This window comes from Sarcophilus harrisii, chromosome 2 (assembly GCF_902635505.1).
Source record: "Sarcophilus harrisii chromosome 2, mSarHar1.11, whole genome shotgun sequence".
In the NCBI taxonomy this organism is placed as follows: Eukaryota; Metazoa; Chordata; class Mammalia; order Dasyuromorphia; family Dasyuridae; genus Sarcophilus; species Sarcophilus harrisii.
The window spans coordinates 304,153,898-304,174,873 of record NC_045427.1 but is presented as its reverse complement, the minus strand read 5'-3'; the positions used below and the strand labels follow the sequence as shown (position 1 = coordinate 304,174,873).

At 35.5% G+C, this 20,976-nt stretch overlaps 1 protein-coding gene and 1 long non-coding RNA gene across 20 annotated transcripts in view; one reads left to right on the top strand and one right to left on the bottom strand.

Moving 5' to 3' along the window:
* LOC116421576 overlaps nucleotides 1–5,062 on the bottom strand; it is a 31,583-nt gene extending 26,521 nt beyond the window's left edge. Inside the window, exons 1-2 of the long non-coding RNA XR_004231999.1 lie at nucleotides 4,784–5,062; nucleotides 4,268–4,384 (exon numbers count right to left, since the gene is read on the bottom strand). This is a non-coding gene — a long non-coding RNA (uncharacterized LOC116421576). The remainder of the gene's footprint in view (nucleotides 1–4,267; nucleotides 4,385–4,783) is intronic.
* The window catches only part of TTLL5 (tubulin tyrosine ligase like 5), a 374,113-nt gene that overhangs the window by 292,171 nt on the left and 60,966 nt on the right, over nucleotides 1–20,976 (top strand). For all 19 annotated transcript variants that reach the window (XR_004231997.1, XR_004231998.1, XM_031952493.1 and 16 more), the window contains one exon: nucleotides 2,184–2,379. Coding sequence is in view for 17 of the 19 variants with exons in the window: in XM_031952493.1 (XP_031808353.1) it covers nucleotides 2,184–2,379 (196 nt within the window). In the remaining 2 variants the exon portion in view is untranslated. The remainder of the gene's footprint in view (nucleotides 1–2,183; nucleotides 2,380–20,976) is intronic.

The following is a 20,976-nucleotide window of genomic DNA, read 5'->3' as shown; positions in this document are numbered from 1 at the left end:
GTATGTATGTATATATGCACCTGTATTTAAAGAAAGATTGGATTGCGGGACTGCCTCAGTCTTTCTACAACACCTGGCTGTCTCTATATTTGTCACTCTACCACCTGCTTACTGCAAACTCCAAAGGCTTGTCCTTTCCATATGTAATGGTCACGGCCTGGGTCAGGCACACTATACTTCAAAGCAAGCAAATTGCTGCTGGCATTTATCACATTGCCTCACAGCTGAACTATCCCTGCCCCCACCCCATCCTAGGCTGTAAAAATTCCTGCCTTTTTAGAGAAAGCCTGTACTTGCTTGAGAAACTTTTTCCTTCTGTGATTTAGAGGCAGGGCTTGAGTTACTGATGAGAGGAAAAACAGCTTTGATGGTAAAAGTTTATGATGTTCTAGTCTGTTCCATCGATATGTAGTTGCTAAAAGCCACTCTCCTAACATTCACTTCCCCACTTACCATTATTTCTCTTCTTCCCTGCTCTTCCTCCCTAGTCCTGAGGACCCATTTATTCTGATCTTTTATTGGTAAATAGTAACAGAGAGCTTGGTTCTGACCTATTATTATCTAGTATATAATATGGCAACTTTTAGAAAGTAAGATTCGACCCCTGGTGTACAAATATTTTCTGGAGTTGAAATCAAGCCTCAGACACTTATTACTCTGTTGCGCCCCAGGGCAAGTTCCTTAACCACTAATTGCCTCAGTTTCCTTATCTGTAAAATGAGGATAATAAAAGCACCTACTTCCTAGGATTGTTATGAGAATCAAATGAGATAATTATAAAGTGCTTAAAAGTGCAGTACCTGGCATATATAGAAATGTCAGCTGCTGTTGTTGCTACTGCCGCTGTTACTGCTATCACCACCACCACTAGTGTTACTGCTACTACTAACTACCATCATCAAGTACCCCTGCCACACTACATCACTATTACTACTACTACCACGAATACTGCCACCATTACTATGACCAGTATTACTATTACCACTACCACTATTTCTACATGTCTGAAAAGCTTCCACTAATATTAGCCAATAAATCTGGTAGGACCAGATTTTCTATTGATGGGTAGGCTATTCTGACCCATTATGAAGTTCAGTCACAATTTTTTATTTTCTCATCTAATATTAGTCAGCATGATGCAATGGAGACACCTCCTGAATGAGAAGTCTAGAGATATATTTGTTGCATCATGTCATTTCCTAACTATATTCTTCAATCTGGGACTCAGTTTCCTTATTTGTAAAATGAGGAGGTTGACCTGAATTTTTTTTTTAACATCCCCTCAGTTCAGTTCTAAAAATCAGTGGAGTTTTATATTGTTGACTCATTCCAAATTCCAAAAAAGAAGTAATACTTCTTTTGTTGGTTTGGGAATCATTAGTCCTCCTTGTTTTACCACTTTTTTTTTTCCCTCTTGGGTTTTTTTGTCTCATTCATTCAACCCATCTGTAATCTCTCGGTTTTATTTTCTCAACTGTTTTCTGTTCCTGAAGCATCTTCCATGTTTATGTTCTTGCCCTTTGCTCTAGATGTCAAATGCTTTTTTATCTCAGTTTCTGAATTTTTCTTCAATAGGTATATATCAGTTTTGTCTTGGCTTCTCACTGTCCAAACATGTAACTTGTGACATTTTTTTCCTACTCTGATGATAGTTATTGTTTTATTAGGATTTTACTTTCAATATTTACTTAAGTAATTTGACTCTATTGTTTATATATTCCTTGTATCTTTTTACATTTTTGTGAGTAAGCTCTTTAAACATATGGATCATGTCTATTTAACTTGAGTAATATAGTCACATCAGCCTCATGAGCATAAGTGGTTTTGAGATTCAAGTCTAGTTATTGTCAGCAAGAAAATAATTTCAAGATATGTTTCTACTGGTCTCAAGATGAATTAGACTAGCTCAGCTTTTCTCATGCTAATTCAGCCATAAAACTCTTTGGGGCTTATGATGCCCTACACCACAGAATTGCCTATGGTGCCTTCAGAACCAAAATGCTAGGTTAGATGGTCTGTGGATTTGTCCTAGTCTGGCATTTCTTCTATTCTAGCCTTCTCCATTAGTTTACTTGCCTGCATTGGAGTTTATGTTTGAGATTTTTTGGCAGTGCCTGAAGCTGGTGTTTTCTTGAGGATTTTGGCCTGACCTCTTCAAGAAACATGCTCTTTCTTTTTCTCAGGAACATGCAAACAGGTGGCTTTGCCTGGGAAGGGGAAGTAGAAAACTCTGCATACAACAAGGCAACAGGGGTGATGCCGCAACACAAGTATCATCCTACAGCTGGCAGCTATCAGCTCCACTTTGCACTACAACAACTTGAACAACAAAAACTTCAGTCCCGGCAGCTGCTTGACCAGAGCCGAGCCCGGCACCAGGTAATTAGAGAAATGCCTAGCCCCTGAAATGAAGCCATTTTTCCATCAGTGGCAAAAGTCAAGGTTATTAATTAATTTCAGGAATAACTCACCAGAAGTTTCTTTTTAGGACCTAGAACAGAATGACAGAACAGTAAGTGTGCCCCCACTTCACTGGTTTATCCTTTTGAAAAGAAAATCTGTTGAGCCTGTTTCCCAGAAGAGTTATTTGGAGAAGAAATGATGGCTAAATGATCAAGGTTTTACTGAGCCATCTTAATTCTTCTGACTGAATCTAATCTATTATTCTCAATGTAGCTTAGCTTGTCCTTTGAAACCAGTCACACTTGTTAAGAAAGGAAGATTGTAAGAAGGAGGATTTGGTGGGTGTAAAAAAGGAGCTTTTCTCTCTCCGTTTTCTGTATAAAATTCAACAAGTTGATGGGTTTTGAAGCATAGTAAACAACTATTTTTTAGTCCTAAGAATTGAGGGTGCAAAAGAAATCAAGAAACAGTCCCTGCCTGTAAGAAGCTCATATAAGAAGCTCATAATCTAATAAGAGACACAGCATGTAAATAACTAGGTCTATATAAGACATATTGAGAGTGGATAGAAGTTAATATGGGAGGGGAAGGAACCAGCAGATGTGGGAATGGGGAAGAGGAAGCGCCTCCTACAGAAAAGAAGATTTGAGCTGTGTCTAGAATGAAGGTAGACTAGCCAAGAGGCAAAGATGAGAGGGGAGGGTATGTTTCCTCCTCACACATCTGGGGAACAGCCATTTAGTGCAAAGGCATGGATCTGGAGATAGTCAGAGAAACATACTCACAAAGAAAAAAGAGAGGGAGAGACAGACACGCAGAAAGAGACACCAAGACAAAAGAGACAGAGAGAGATCATAGACTAAGGTGTAAGAAGACTAGAAAAGATAAGAAGGGGTCTGTTATATAAAGAGAGGCATTTTATATTCATTTCAGAGGTAAATGGGGGCCACTGCAGTTTATTGAGTAAGGGAGAGGGGAAGAGAATGGTCAGATCTGCCCTTTAGGAAAATCATTTTGGAAGCTGAGTGGAAGGGATAGTTTGAAGTAAAGAGATATTTGGCAAGAAGACCAACTGGGATGTAATTGCACTAGTTCAGGTAAGAGGTCTTTGGGGCCTAAACTAGCTATGTGAGTGGAGGGAAGAGCACTTATAATTACAAGGATCTGGATTTCAATCTCCCTTTATATGCTTCCTAGCTGGACATTTGCTGACTAAAGGTCAGCAGAGAAATTAGGGCTAAATGCATAAATTTCAAGATCATCAGCAGAGAAGATAATGAGATCATTGAATGAAGAGGATCCATGTCTCTTGACCCATGGCTAGTCTCAGTTCTTATCTATAAACAGAAGAGAAAAAAGGATTCCTACTAGTACTACCTCATGGAGTTCCTATAAGGATCAAATGAAATAATATATATCAAGTCTTTTTGAAACCTTAAAGCATGATATAAATGCTAGCTATAATGAAGATAATTGTCATTGAGGAATATGCCAGTGCACTTCACTAAACTAAATTAAAAGTGAAATATATAACAAATATGTTTGTTTTGTTTCCAGTTCTGTCAGAGACTATGCACAACCCTCCAGGAAGGGGGTTATGTTATATCTCCTACAGAGAGAACAAAAAGTCATTCACCATAAATGTGTGTGTCTATGTGTGTGTTTATATGTATATTATATGTATGTATTATTCTCTCCATCTTACCCCAGTCCTCTCAACCACAGTTGGTTCAGATCGGTCTGAATAGTGATTAAATTCTGGGACAAAGGGGCTGAATCTTATCCATTTGGGAGGTGTACAACCATTAGTAAAATATCAAATGTCCTACTAAATATTGCAACCAGTATCCAGAATTTTTAATACCTTATAGCGTATTTCAGAAGATATCTGGAATCACTCCACAGAAGGAATGGGACCCCATGGATATTTTAAATTGTTGTTTCTGAAGCTTTGTAGAATGTTATCATCAGGATGCTGGACCTGGCATTAGAAGAACTGGATTTGATTTGTGGGTCAGGCATTTATTAGCAACAAGTCACTTCATCTCTCTAATGCCTTAGTTTCTCAAATGTAAAATAGAGATAATAACACCCATCTTATTCCCCTCATAGGGTTCTTGTAGGGTCAGATAAATGGCTTATAGCCATCCCATGGCCCAGACCACATTAACCCTAACCTTCATGATTTGCATTAATGTTTGTGGGGAATGTTTTCTGATGACAGTACCCTAAATTGATTGATTCCACATGTCATTATTAAATTGAGGGCTTCTGAAGTCACCCAGCATGTGGAAGTGGAATGAAGACTGACCCCACAATCAATAGACCTCACTCAGCTTAAACCCCAGCTTCAACACCCACTACTTGCCTGTATACCTACCTGTGTGAGCTTGAGCTCTGGATCTCAAGTTTTCTTATCCATAAGTTGAGAAAGATGTATCAAGCAACCTCTGATGTCCATCTCTAAATTTATAATCTTATAATTAGCAAAGTAACCACTTTGCTAATAGAAACCTAAATGAGCCACTTCATTGAATCAGTAAGAAATAATTAAATTAACACAAAGAGGAAATACAACAAACATTAGAAATATTTTTGGCAGTTCTTTCCCCCCCAAAGTATATTTCCCTCCTCTCCTTCCCTACTATGCTCCCCTTTCTTCAGGGTCTCATCTGCAACCAGGGAAACAGTTTCTGATGGAAACAGGTAAGTGCTACTACACAATGCACTGGGAATTCATCATAACTTGATCCCTGTTACAGACACAGTGAAAGCATTTTGTGAATTATCAAGTACTACCTAATAATACCTATCAAGTATTATTTCCCCTTTGCTGAGGAAAGATGATGTATGGTGTTCTATAGTAATGATCAAATTATCTGTTGAGCCACTGATTGATTTTAACAGTGAGAATATCCTATGTTTCCCACCAACCCATAATTTTAACACTTTTAGATCAAGTTATCATATTTTCTAATAGATTCTATGAGGTATAGCTTCATTTTTTCAAAAGTATGAGTAGTCAATGATTCACTGCATCAATCTGAACAATTTTTGGCCATTTGTGACCAAAGATGAGACTCAAAGAAATTAAAGCTCTTTCTTAGCATTTACCTGCAAGAGACCATCATTCCTTTTTTTCTTGCAAAAGGATATTAAATGAGGGCCTAATATAAAATTGCTATTTAAGGATTATAGAGATTGTTTTGTAGTAACTTGAATAGTATAATACATTAGTGATTAGTAACATAATTTAGTGATTGTGATAATGACAAATTAGTAAATATTAAAACTAAAAAATTTAAAGTAAAAAATGAAAATTTATTAAGTAGTAAAAATAGTAAAAATAAGCATAGTGGTAATTTAATAAATGTTTTTGATAATGATTAGATAGCTTTCTCATCTTATAGTTTGAGAAAGTTCACTTTAGGTTTTTTTGTTTTGTTTTGTTTTTGCTGAGGCAATTGGGATTAAGTGACTTGCTCAGGGTTACACAGCTAGGAAATGTTAAGTGTCTCAGTTTAGATTTGAACTCGGGTCCTCCTGACTTCAGGGCTGGTGCTCTATCCACTGCCCACGCCACCTAGCTGCCCTTCTCTTTAGTTTTTTGTCTATAATCATAGCAGTTACCATATCTAAAATATTGTAAGATTTTGTGATTTTAAAAAGCCCAAATTAAACAAATGGAATAGAAAGATATCAAGTCTAGGATGTATTTGGAAATTGGGTCTGGAGTCAATTTGCCTTGGTCCAAATCTCTATCCTACCTCTTACTACTTGTGACCAGTTAAACTGGTCAAAAAGAGTTAAACTAAGTAGACGAAGTAGCTGGTGGCTCAGTGCATAGTGAGTATTGGGCCTGGAGTTAGAAAGACTTGAGGCCAAATGCAGCCTCAGACACTTGGAGCTGTGAGATTCTGAACAAGTCAATTAATCTCTGATAGCTCGCTGAAAGGTGATTCACTAGAGAAGGAAATGGCTAACCATGGCAGTATCTTTCCAACAAAAGTTCATGGTCAGTCATGATCCACTGAGTCACAAAGAGCTGGACACGATAGAGTGACTGAATGCCACCACCACTAAATAGTGTTTGTGGCTCTTTCTAGCTCTAAATCTGTATTTCTGTGATCCTAAGTGCATATTCAGAAGTTCATAATCTGTGAATTTTAGTCATCAACAGTGGGAAATAACAAGCTCAGATTCTAATTTACATGTCATCTAGGAGAAGATTGATCTCATGACATGAAAGAGACATTTGATAGAGATGGTTCTAAGACAAAGATACAGAAGTATATGATCTTGGCTACCTGGTAGAGAGCAAGAAGTAAAAATGAGAACTTAAAAAGGGATATAATTATCCTAGTGCTTATGAGAAAGTCAGTCAATTAGTATTTATTAAACATCTACTTTGTGCCAGGAACTGTGCTGGGAATATAAAAAAGTCTGCTCTCAAGGTACTCACAATCAAATGGGTGAGGCAAAATGAACTATATTAGAACAAATATGATATGGAAATTTTATATATATATATATACACATATATATCTAACATATACAAACTTACAGAGATTTGTTTTCTTTCCTGAGGTGGTGGTGGTTTTGTTTTTTTTTTTTTTTTTTTTTTTTTTTTTGGTTTTTTTTTACCTATTTTCCATGTATTTGTGTGTGTTATGGTCTCTATATATGATATATATATATATATATATATGTCTCTATAAACATGATCCCATGCAATAACTGGAGATTATCAACAGAGGAAAGCCAGTGGTATTAAGAGAAACTAGAAAAGACTTCTTGTATAAGATTAGGATTGTAGCTAGAATTTGAAGGAAGCAGAGGAATCCAGGGTGAGGAGGGAAAGAATCCCCTCCCATCTCTTTATCATCCTATGAAAATCCTAGAACTGTATTGGTTTTCCATATCATCTCAAAGGGCATCAATATTAGGAAAGGTTTCTCTGCTTCGGTAGCAGCTGTACACTGAGAACGGAAAATCTCCCATACAAACTGTCTGGCAGAAGTTCTTTTCTAGGAGCTTTTGTTTCATTGTTTTTTTCTCCCCTGCTGCCACTGCTTCTTCATAAATAGGTTATCTAAATGTTTTCTTGCTCTCTACCACTGTTGCTGTACTTTCACTAGTGCTACTCAGCAAGCAGCCTGTTAATAGTTGGGCCTAGGATTCAAGATGAGAATTACTTTCAGTATACCCTGCTTCTATGCTACCCATATAAATAAGTGGATGTAACCATTTGAAAACAATCATAATATCTACATTTGCATTCTAATGACTCTCTTTGAACATATATAACAATAAATATATCTTTAATAATATTATACTTACATTGTACTACAGATAACATATATATATACACACGTACATTTGTAGGTATATATGTTTGGGTATATATATATATATAAATATATATACACATACATGTTACACACACACACATATATATATATATATATATATATATATATATATATACACACATACATATAGATGAGATGTATGTTTTCTTTCCTGAGTTGACCTCAGTTTCTTTCCCCCATTTCCTCCTCAAGCTGGGTTATTACCCCTCAAGGAAAATGCAAAAAGCCTTTCTTTCATCTCTGTCTGAGGGTCTTTCATGAGCAATGGAGACTGCTGATGACATCAGCTCTCCATGCTGGGGTCTAAGAGGAGGGCTGTGCTGGCTGTGGGGCCTAACTGACCCAATTCTAATTGCTGACATTGAGCTGATGTTATTCTTGGCCCCGTGCAGAGCGATTACTCAGTAGTTTCTGTTAAAGTGATCCTTTGTTAAACCTCTGCTCACACCCCCTCTCCCCTTCCCTCCGCCTCTCTCCTCTGCCTCATACAAACTGAAAAGAGTCCAGTGGTTCAGAAAGCAGAAAAATTAAGTATATTTTGATGGCCAAGGCAGTACTCCTGAAGTTTCCATTAACTAAAAAACTGGTTTGTTTTTAAAACTCTTCTTTTTTCCTCCCACCTCTATCCATCTTTCTTCTTCCTGCAGTGTGGTATAAAACTCTTCAATTTTAGATGACTTAATTTTCAGTGATAGCAGGGTCACTTTAAATGAGAGGAAAATTTGTTTCTTGACTTTGGCCTTTCTATCACTTTCTAAACCAGCCTGGATATAGAGTGGAAGCACTCATCCAAATTCCTGAAGCAGGGCCAACAGTGACCAACGTGACTGTAACAGGCAGGGGCCAGGAGAAGCTGAGCTTAGCGAGTCTTTCACACCCTTTCTAGCATCAAAAGTGTGATGTGCTCTTTGGTGACAGTGGGTGTATTTCTGTGCCCATGTGTGTGTGCCCAAATGTCTCCAGGCATCTGTGGACCTATCACCTTTCAGATCTGGCATGGATCCACATACACAACCAATTCCTGCCACTCTGATCCAAAAAGTTCTTTGGATAGTGTTGGGGCCTAAAAAAATTCTGCCTCCATGCAGGAATTAATACTGTTCTCAGAGAACTTCAGCAGCTGTGTGTTTGTGTTTGGGAGAGGAAAGGGAGAAAAGGGAGGAGAATCTCAGCAGGAGTTTTCAGTCTTCTTTTCATTTTGCCAACAATAATATATTAGATTCTCAGCATGGCAAAAAGAGAGTAAGCATGCTACACTGACTGTCTAGGACATCTTCATCACCATATAGCTTGATGGAAGGCAAATACAAACAAGATTAATCTTAAGGACTTTGAAAGCATGATTACATGTCTATGGTTGGGTCCTCAGGGGGGTGCATTAATTTGGATCTCATAACCTACTTTAAAATCTTTTTTTCCCTTTGTGACCTTTGTCAGGAAATAGCAACAATTTTTATTTCTTGTTTCTCACTGTGGATTGCCTAGCATTGATTGATAGTCCAATATGGCACCACTAGTCTGGGGCTTCAGGGTTTGGCAGTAATCTCTGGCTTTTACCTATTTTCATAATTTACCCTGAATTTGATGCTCTAGGGTTGCTTATCTCCTCATTAGTGGAATTAAGCTCCCAGAGCTTTCCACCACCACAAGATTCCTAGGAATAATTTTGTTTTAGGGAAAGAGAAAAATCTAAAACAGAAAATTTTACAAAATGAATGTTGAAAATTATCTTTAAATGTATTGGAAAAAAAATACTATGGGAATAAAAAAAAGAATGATTCTATTTTGGGCTATAGTCAAAGAGGTCCTTCCCAAGGACCGAGGCCAGGGTGGAAGGGAGAAAGTAAAAAAGGTAACCAGGATACCTGAATTAGATATATAAGAGGTAAGTTTTATTCCTATACAGGAGAGGGATAAAGCAATAAAGAATCATAGAATGATTACAGTCAGTTGAGAGGAAAGATGTCAGGTGCCTTTTGAGCTCCTGTACCACAGGAAAGAAGACAAAATCAGAGGCAGTCTCATGCTGGTTATAGGCTTTTTTAGGAATTGAGAGAGTTGTTCTTTCACTTCAAGGACAACAGAAAAAAAGAGTCCTAAGTTATGGCCCTTTAAACAGATCCATAGAGTTCTAATTGCCAAGTAAAAGAGTCCTCATGGCCAACAAGAGATAATCAATATATCCGTCCCTACAGAAAGGCCATTCTATCAGATATCCCTACCAAGGAGACACAATAACAAATCTGAATTCAGCCAAAATAGGAAAGACTTAACAAAGAGCATTTTTCTTGCTCTAGAGGGAGACAGTGAGAATAAATTGACACTAGGGAGAAATAGAGACACAAATCAGGGTGTGTGTGTGTGTGTGTGTGTGTGTGTGTGTGTGTGTGTGTTTTCAGTTCTTCTGGGGGGAAAAAAGATAATGTAAAAATCCTATGCTGTAATTGGTTTCTCTCCTGTCTCCCCCTAGAATGAGCTTCCTACTGCCAGATTAGGGGGTAGTAGGTTACTTAAAGCTAACCATGGATTTATAAGCATCCAATAATAACATGATTTTATATTAATATTGTATATAAAACAGTAAAATTTTTAATTCAGTTCAATTATGGGCAGTACAAGTGTTAAATTATTGAATATTTAAAAGGATCACAACCTATCCAGTCCTGCCCATGGTATGTATTTCTGACCCTTAATCTTGACATACAAATGACCCTGACTTCTCTAAGGTAAGAGCAAAGGAACATAAGCTCTGCCAAATTCTTCCATGCCAGTTTGGCTTCAAGTACAGTCCCAGAAACAGACTATATCTGCTTTCCAAGAACCAGCCTAGCTAAGCACAGAGAAACTCATCACAAATAGTCTGGCCACTTGGTGATGAATTCTTTGGCTATAGCAACCCTAGTTAACATACAATTTCTTTTCTTTTCTTTTTTCCTTTTTAAAATTATTTTTATTAAAGCTTTTTATTTACAAAACATATGTATGCATGGGCAATTTTTCACCCTTCCACTGACCCTTGCAAAACCTTCTGTTCCAAATTTTCCCCTCCTTTTTCCCACCCCTCCCCTATATGGCAGATAGTCCAATATATGTATACATATTTATACAGTTATCTTGCTGCACAAGGAAAATTGGATCAAGAACAAAAAAAGAACCTGAGAAAGAAAACAAAATGCAAGAAAACAACAATAGAAAGAGTGAGAATAGTATATTGTGGTCCACACTCAGTTCCCACAGTCCTCTCTCTGGGTGTAGATGGCTCTCTCCATCACTGAACAATTGGAACTGGTTTGAATCATCTCATTGTTGAAGAGAGCCACGCCCATCAGAATTGATCATCGGATAGTCTTGTTGTTGCTGTATATAATGATCTCCTGGTTCTGCTCATTTCACTCATCATCAGTTCATGTAAGTCTCTCCAGGCCTCTATGAAATCATCCTATTGGTATTTCTTGCAGAACAATAATGTTCCATAATGCTCATATACCACAACTTATTCAGCCATTCTCCAATTGATGGGCATCCATTCAGTTTCCAGTTTCTTGCCACTACAGAAAGGGATGCCACAAACATTTTTGCACATGTGAGTCCCTTCCCCACTCCCTTTAAGATCTCTTTGGAATATAAACCCAGCAGAAACACTGCTGGGTCAAAGGGTATACACAGTTTGATAACTTTTTGGGCATAGTTCCAAATTGCTCTCCAGAATGGTTGGATCCATTCACAGTTCCACCAACAATGTGTCAGTGTCCCAGTTTTCCCGCATCCCCTCCAACATTCTTATCTTTTCCTGTCATCTTAGCCAATCTGACAGGTATGTAGTGGTATCTCAGAGTTGTCTTAATTTGCATTTCTCTGATCAAAAGTGATTTGGAGCACCTTTTCATATCACTAGAAATAGTTTCAATTTTTTCATCTGAAAATTGTCTGTTCATATCCTTTGACGATTTTTCAATTGGAGAATGGTTTGATTTCTTATAAATTTGAGTTAATTCTATATATTTTAGAAATGAGGTCTTTATCAGAACCTTTGAATATAAAAATGTTTTCCCAGTTTATTGCTTCCCTTCTAATCTTGTCTTCATTAGTTTTTTTTTTTTTTGTACAAAAACTTTTTAACTTAATCTAATCAAAATTATCTATTTTGTGATCAATAATGATCTCTAGTTCTTCTTTGGTCACAAATTCCTTCCTCTTCCACAGGTTTACGAGGTAAACTATCCTATGTTCTTCTAATTAATATATAATATCATTCTTTATGTCTAGATCATGGACCCATTTCAACCTTATCTTGGTATATGATGTTATGTGTGGATCAATGCCTTAGTTTCTCCCATACTAGTTTACAATTTTCCCAGAAATTTTTGTCAAACATTGAATTCTTATCCCAAAATCTGGGTTCTTTGGGTTTGTCAAAAACTAGATTATTAAAGTTATTGACTATTTTGTCCTGTGAACTTAACCTATTCTACTGATCAACTACTCTATTTCTTAGCCAGTACCAAATGGTTTTGATGACCGCTGCTTTATAATATAGTTTTAGATCTGGCACAGCTGGGCCATCTTCATTTGCTTTTTTTTTTTTTTTTTTTTTTTATTAATTCCCTTGAAATTCTTGACCTTTTGTTCTTCAGATGAATTTTGTTGTTATTTTTTCTAGATCAGTAAAATAGTTTCTTGGGAGTCTTATTGGTATAGCACTAAATAAATAGATTAGTTTAGTGAGTATTGTAATTTTTATTATATTTGCTTGACCTATCCAAGAGCACTTGATATTTTTCCAATTGTTTATATCTGACTTTATTTGTGTGGAAAGTGTTTGTAGTTTTGCTCATAGTTCCCGACTTTCCCTTGGCAGATAGATTCCCAAATATTTTATACTATTGGTGGTTATTTTTTTTTTTTATTTAATAGCCTTTTATTTACAGGATATATGCATGGGTAACTTTACAGCATTAACAATTGCCAAACCTCTTGTTCCAATTTTTCACTTCTTACCCCCCCACCCCCTCCCCTAGATGGCAGGATGACCAGTAGATGTTAAATATATTAAAATATAAATTAGATACACAATAAGTATACATGACCAAAACGTTATTTTGCTGTACAAAAAGAATCAGACTCTGAAATATTGTACAATTAGCTTGTGAAGGAAATCAGAAATGCAGGTGTGCATAAATATAGGGATTGGGAAGTCAATGTAATGGTTTTTAGTCATCTCCCAGAGTTCTTTTTCTGGGCATAGCTGGTTCATTACTGCTCCATTGGAAATGATTTGGTTGATCTCGTTGCTGAGGATGGCCTGGTCCATCAGAACTGGTCATCATATAGTATTGTTGTTGAAGTATATAATGATCTCCTGGTCCTGCTCATTTCACTCAGCATCAGTTCGTGTAAGTCTCTCCAGGCCTTTCTGAAATTATCCTGTTGGTCATTTCTTACAGAACAGTAATATTCCATAGTATTCATATACCACAATTTATTCAGCCATTCTCCAACTGATGGACATCCATTCAGTTTCCAGTTTTTAGCCACTACAAAAAGGGCTGCCACAAACATTCGTGCACATACAGGTCCCTTTCCCTTCTTTATAATCTCTTTGGGATATAATCCCAGTAGTAACACTGCTGGATCAAAGGGTATGCACAGTTTGATAACTTTTTGAGCATAGTTTATTGGCGGTTATTTTAAATGGAAGTTCTCTTTATATCTTTTACTGTTGGATTTTGTTAGTGATGTATAAAAATGCCGATGACTTATGCGGATTTATTTTGTATTCTGCAACTTTGCTAAACTTGTGGATTATTTCAGTTTTTTGATTGATTCTCTAGGGAATATACAATTTCTTAATACTAATACTTAATTACTAATAGTAGTCTATTCTATTTTGAATTAGTTATAAATTCTAATGCTTATTTTCATATTTAAAAGTCCCATTGTGCTTACACTTTGAGGTTTTGTCTCTGAATGACAAAGTTAAATAGTAAGATCAGTAATGATTTATACTAATATGCCTTTTAGCTATAGTCCTTGACCACTTATGTTGATTGTTACTAATATTATGTGTAACCCATTTAAGGTCTGAAAATCACTATTACAACTCATACACCCACTGATGATTCAGCTTCCCAGAGCAAAGCTTATGATATCTTCCTCTTAGGATTCTAGAGATACTCTTGAAGAGTCAGGGGTGACTCTTGAACTCCATGCCTGGGTCCATTAGAATACTTCCCTCTAAGATTTTTAGTTGAGAATCATTTCATCAGCTAGCCTTAAGAGCTTCTAGAAAAGGGTATTTACTAATATGGTACAAAAAGAACAACAGAAAGATCCTCCCTCCCCAAAGTCTGTGACACCCTTTCCCACATGTTCATACAGATTCCAGTGGGACAGTAGGCTCAGGCTTATAAAACACTCATAACTAAAGAGTCACTCCCATTTCCTGATTGCTGAAAGTCCAATTCCTGATTGCTGAAAGTATTTGTCTCCCATCCTGTGAAGTATTCAAGAAGTTCTCTTTAGGCATATGTTCTCTCTGTCAAGCAGACTTTTTTTTCTAGATGATAAGATGGTATATTAATTTTTTTAAACTTGTAAATAGATTTTTTTTATTTTTCCAAATACATGCAGAGATAATTTTCAACATTCACTTTTGCAAAACTTTGTATTGTGAATTTTTCTCCCTCTGTTCTCCTTTCCTCCCTTCCTTAGACAACACGCAATCTAATATAGATTAAACGTGCAATTCTTCTCAAAATATTTCCATATTCATCATGTTGCACAGGAAAAATGAGATCAAAAGAGAAAAAAAAACACAAAGAAAAAACAAACATGCAAATAAACAACAACAACAATAAAGGTGAAAATACTATGCTTTGATCCATATTCCATCTCCATGGTTCTCTCTCTGGTTGTAGATGGCTCTTTCCAATCACAAGTCTAATTCACTTTCCAGGTGGTTTCTTGAAGAGCTAAGAACTTCATCTGCCCTTAGCTCCTAACATGCTGCTGGCTTATCTGGGGAATATATTTAGAATATTGGTGAGTAGGGAGAAATTCACCTTCTGTAGATCCTGCAGAACTGGAATTGTTCTTCTCCCTCTACATGGTTACTTCTTGGCTCTGTGTTAGAAAACCATACATGTTCTGTTTCTGGATAGCTAACTTGATGCTTTTATGTAAAATCTATGGAGAGTGAAGAAATTTTAAAATCAACTGAAGCAGATCTCTTGGTTGAAGTCATTTTACTTGATCAACTTGCTTTTTAAATTTAGCTTAAAATTTTTTGAATGATTGAGAAGTGTTTTTAACCTAATTACAGCAGTTTTTAGTAGCTTTATCCAAAGAAGCCTCAGGGTTGAGGAAGAAAATGTGAAAATTCTAAAATCATGTTTTAAACCATGACTTGGCAGAATTCAGATGGTTTGGGATTCATTAAGGAGCAGTATGTTTACCAGCTATTAAAGATAGCTCTTGTGCTTTATATGGACATTTTTAAAGTGCTCAGTGTCTTTTAAAAGTTGCTTTGCTACAGCTACATTGTGAACAGCTTCTTTCCATCATTTCACTCTGATTTATGGTTAGTATCTGTTTGTTTGCCTATGGGCATGTGAGGAATTAAAGTAGTATCATTGTGAAAGATGGGCTAAAGAGAAAACCTCCTCATTTTGTGGACCCCAGCCATTCGAAAAATGCTTACAGAACATGTGACTTCAAGGTTTATATAATAATGTGTTCTTAGTGGTAAATAAAATAGAACCCATTGTATTGAATGAGTTTCTTACACTCTTAAAATAAGATAATTGTTTAAACAAAAATAGGGACAGCATAAATAAATTTCATCATACAAATAATTATTAAAATTTAAAAATAAAATGTCATCCATGGACCACATACAAAATAGAACCTACCTATAAGTGGCCAAATAAGTTAATGGCTTATTTCCAAGTTTGCTTTAAAGAAAGGCATTTTTTTTTTCAGTTTTAAAGGGAATTGATATTACATTTAATATGAATTTAGGACTTTTTGTTAAATCCCCAAAATTATATAGTCTCATCTTAAGTCTTATTTTTTCCTTGGCCAATATGATGTACATTAATTTAGAAAATGACAAAATTGAGCAATTTTATTATCACACTTATAGACCTGATATATAGAGAGTCCTAAAGATTCTCAGAGGATCATTTGGTCCAACTTCTTTACTTTATAGATGAAAAAACTGAGACTCAGATATTATTACTTACTAATCAGTGATATTTGCCACTATTAATTAGATAATGTTGGACATTTTTAAGAAACATTCCAATATAAATATGAGTGGAAAGCAAGACACCATAGGTAAAATTAATTTTCATTAATCAGAAAACATGAATGACAAATATAGCCTTACAAAATTAACTGACAAGAAACTAATTCTTAGTAAGATAAAGAAAGTACAGATTCAGATTCAAAGCAACCAGTCATTTTTCTGTGCCAAATACAGAGATGGGAGAAAAATAGTACTATAAAAATGAAGAATCTGAAATTAACATAGCTTTGTAGAATCTAACACAGTAAGGTACATTTTGGGTTCAGACTAATCTCTCCTGACTCAGGCAGTTAAGAAAGGCTTTGAAAATTAGTTCATTGACTTGAGAGGTTAAAGGAAAAAAAAAAACAGGAAAATGATTAAAGGTAGGATAAACTGACTTATAAGAAAAGATTAAAAGAAATGTGTCACCAGGTTGTCTCAGTAGTAAATCTACAAATAAAGATATTTTTTAAACATCAAAGAGAGAAGTAATCCAGGAGAATCAACATCAGTTTATAAAACATTTTCTCAGAGTATATAAATTATTATCTGGCATTGATTAAGACATTTTTAGAAGCTGCCTAAAAGAGTTAACTCGTTAAGTCTGCCAACAATCGTTATTTAGTTGCTCACTGCACCTTACTGAGAAAAAATAATAATATTGAGAGAGGCAGTCTGGGAATAGTGGATATTAGTGTTGGTTCTGGAGTCAGAGAGATTTCAGTTGTTTCTTGTTTTGATTGATTACAAGCTGTGTGTCCCTAGGCAAATCATTTGATTTGTAAGTGCTTCAGAGTCCTAAAATGTCCACAGATTGGAAATTCCCCATGCTGATCTGCATTGGTAAAAGTTTCTTTACCAGGAGTTCAGTATAGCAATTAATTTCCACCAAAAAAAAAAAAAAATCTGCCCTTTTGTGATGTGTTTCTAGGTTTGCCAAGCTTTTATATACAATATCATCTGATTCTCATGCGATCCTTGTGAACTTTATGCAACCAATATAATTTTGCCACTGTATAGTTGGGAAAACAGAGACCCATGCCAAATAATTTGCTCATAGTCACAAGCCACAAAGTGTTAGAGGTAGCATTTGAATGCTTGTCTTTCCTGAGTCTAATCTTTTTGTACTGCATTGCTCACAGAATCTGAAAGAAATCATGATTTTATCTAGGCTCTATTTGACAAAGAAATAAGTTGTTTGATGTAAACTTCAACATCTGCCACTTTATGCCTGATTAATTCACTTGAGGAGGTGTTATTTCTTATTATAAGAAGATCATGGATGTGATATACATATAACCTCATTCTGTATAATGGCAGCATCCTGGCTTCTGACTGACTAGTGGATTGTTTTATCTCCTTCATTATCCATGCTAACTCTGAATTAGGTATTTAGAACTTTTAGAACTTTAGAATATTAAAAGCCTCTCAAAAGAGTTTAGGAGAAAAAAGCTCATTTTAGAGACAGAAGGATGCACTGAAGAGTTTTGTATATCTTTGGCAACTGGAAGGGCTGCCTTATTTTCTTGGGTGGTCTGTCTAGCCTTCTCTGCTGCCCTTTTGTTTGAACAGTAGCTTAAGCTTTTCTGCCCTTCCCCCATCAGAGTTATGACAGACTGGTGTGGACTTTGTAGCTGAATCCAGAAATTGTGCACAGTCCTTTTGCTCATTTTGTTATCTCAGTCCAAGCTCACAAACACTCAGGTATTTCAACAACCAGAAATAACCACACTAAAATATGTTTGCATACCTTATTATATAATATAGACTTTCTCATGATAGACTGTATATCATGAGATCAATACTTGGAAATCCCTACCTCCTAAATTAACAATGAAGGACTCACAATGAAGATGAATAAATGGTTCTCAGAAAAATGCAAACTACTGACAATTATATAGAATACTGTTCCAGATCACTTAATGGAGAAATGGTTAAAACAACTCTTTGAAGTTTTATCTCACACCCAGTAAATTGTCAAAGATAATTGAAAAAGAAAAAAGTCAGAATTGGGGAAGGGCAATAGAAAGAGGTCCAGATTTCTAGCAGAGCTGTGAATTCATCCATCCAGCTTCAAAAGCAATTTGGAATTAAGTGAAAAGATTAACTAAGTGTTTAGTTCATATTTCTTGACACAAAGATTCTACTGCTCGATGGAGGTCAGTGACAAAAAGATGTCAGTACACACCAAAATATTTCTAGCTATACTTTTTGTGGTAGCAAAGAACTGGCAACCAAGTAGATGCCCACTGACTATGGAATAGTTCAATAAATTATGGTACATAATAAATATAATAGACTCTGCTGTAAGAAATGATGAATAATAAGAACAGCAAATTATGGGAGGACATTTGAACTGATACAGAGTGAAATAAGCAGAATCAGGGAAACAGTATACACTATGACTACAGCAAAGTTGGTGAAAAGAAGAAAACTATCAAAACAAATGAAACTGAAATTATAACAACCAAACTTGGCTCCAAAGAAGAGATGTTAGAAGACACAAATATCCCCTGCTTTCCAGTGGTTGGAAACCATAAATCTCAATTACTGCATATAAAACTAGATTTTTTCAATATGTTAGCTAGTTTTGCTGAATTTTTTTTCTTCCTCTATTTTTTAATTCTGTCTTATAAAGGATGGCTACCTAGGAAGGAGAGGGAGAAGAGATTTGATAGGATATGTAAGTGATATAAAAAATAAAAATTTCTTTTTTTAAAGGAAGAGAAATGGATCCATTGTAAGAAGTAATACAAGTAAATGTTACATTTACGTGTATTATTGCCTTCCTCAATTCTTGTAACTATGAATATGGACAATTATTTTATTGCAGGTGGTCAATCCAGGTCCAAGATCTACTACCATGAAACCTGAGTGAAGGCTGAAGGAAAGAGAGTTTTCTGGCCCCAAGGATTTAATCAGTGAACAGTACTAGCTTACTGGTCAAAGATTTCAGATTTTGTTTCCCCTTTCACCTTCCAAGATGAAGTCTGTGTTCTGTCTATCAGAAACTCCTTCATCCCACCCACGAGTGCCCTTATGTTCGCCAAACACATGTGGGAGAAGAAGAACCTTTCCTGTCTTTTTTCTGGGGCTCAGCCAGTCTTCAGACTGTGGTTTTGTGAGTCCATTCCCTGTAGCATAACTATTTCCCACATCCAAGAAAAAAGCCAGTCAAATATAGCAAAAATTAGTTGATATATTAGTATTAGGACTTGAAGAAATCACCTGTGCTTCCAAAACTCCTATATTCTCTATAAATTAACTAATAATGAACTGTGTGGCCCTTATTCTGCAGGTGATTGCCAACACACATAGATTGCTCCAACTGCTGATCTCCTATGTAGACTTTCCATGTATGAATTTCCTTAGATGAGTCTTCATTTTCTGGGTCATTGATAAGCACCAGGGCAAACTAATTCGTCCATTCCTATATACTTATTGAGAGGATCTATCTTTTTTTTTTTGTTCCATTTTATATACAAAAATAATCCAATCTATTTGGTATTTGTTAAATTCAGAATAAAAATAAAAATTAATTTAATTTTTTTTCAAATGGTTATTATGTATAAGTTGTCAGGGAAGATAAAGAGTTCAATAAGATACAATCTGTACCCCTAATCAGAATACAAAATTAAATAATTCCTGCCCTTAAAGCTTTTACAATCTAGTAAAAATAATAAAACATCTATGTGGGAAAATATAATGCAAAGTACAATTTATGTGCATACATGGAGTACAGAGAGTACTAAGAGATCAGGCTAGAATATAGGTACTACAAGTAATGGAACTATAAGATTATGGTAATTCAAGTTTTTTTTCCCTTTTATAAGAATATATTGATTTAAGTTATAGCAATAAGGAAAGAGGATTGTCCTGAAAGCCAAGAGATTTTAGTTCCAATTCACTTCTGCCACAAACTAATTATATAACTCTAGGCAAGCCGTTTAAACATCCTGCTTCAATTTCCTCATTTGTAAATGTGAGAGGGAGGGTTGAACTAATTTATGCTAGAGTGATTCTGTGATTCTAAGTGATCAGACCATGAGTTTGCCTAAATATTATCTCTATGTAGAAATGTTATATAATTTAGTCTCTCTCTCCTTCCTTCTCTCTCTCTTTCTCTCTGTCTCTCTGTCTCTCTGTCTCTCTCTCTCTCTCTCTCTCTCTCTCCCCCCCCCCCCCACTCCCTCCACAAAGATGCAATCAAGACATATTTTGTTTTGAAGCATAAAAGACCCTAGATATGTGGGAGTTTTTAAGAGTGCAGTTCTCCAATAGATTTCTGTATTTTTTGTTTTTCAGTTTCTTTGGTTGATAGGAACAAATATTGAAGGACTTGTTTCTGCTTACTGTTTTATTGAATATTTAGAATGCAAATAATAGTGGTCTTAAACGAAGCACAATGAATACGATACTTACATGAGTTTACAATGAAAAATAAATAACAGCTTGCTATTTTTATATCATAATATAGTAGAACTTAATAAAGGACTAATAATATGTATGTTTTTATGCAACCAAAATTATTTCTTTTAATAATATTTTTCTGTAGCTAATATTTGTTCTCAAAATGCCAGAAGACAAATCTGCTTTTAGTGAAAAAGAAAAAAATTATTGATAAAGAACACAAAACTAATTGCCATACACACATCACTGCTAAAAGTTAGACCTTTGAGTAATGACACAAATCTCCTCTTACAAAAGAGATGTAGAACTTTCTACCTTGCAAAGATGAATAAATGTAGATTAGTATTTTTCATTGGAAATGCTGATGAAGTCTCTAGTCCTCATAATATCGAAGAATTATTTTCTGTTCCCATCTGATAATGAATTCCATTTCCATCTAAGTCTACCTAAGGTTTCATTCTCAGACTTTAACTTGTCAATCTATCAGTCAATGGATAAATG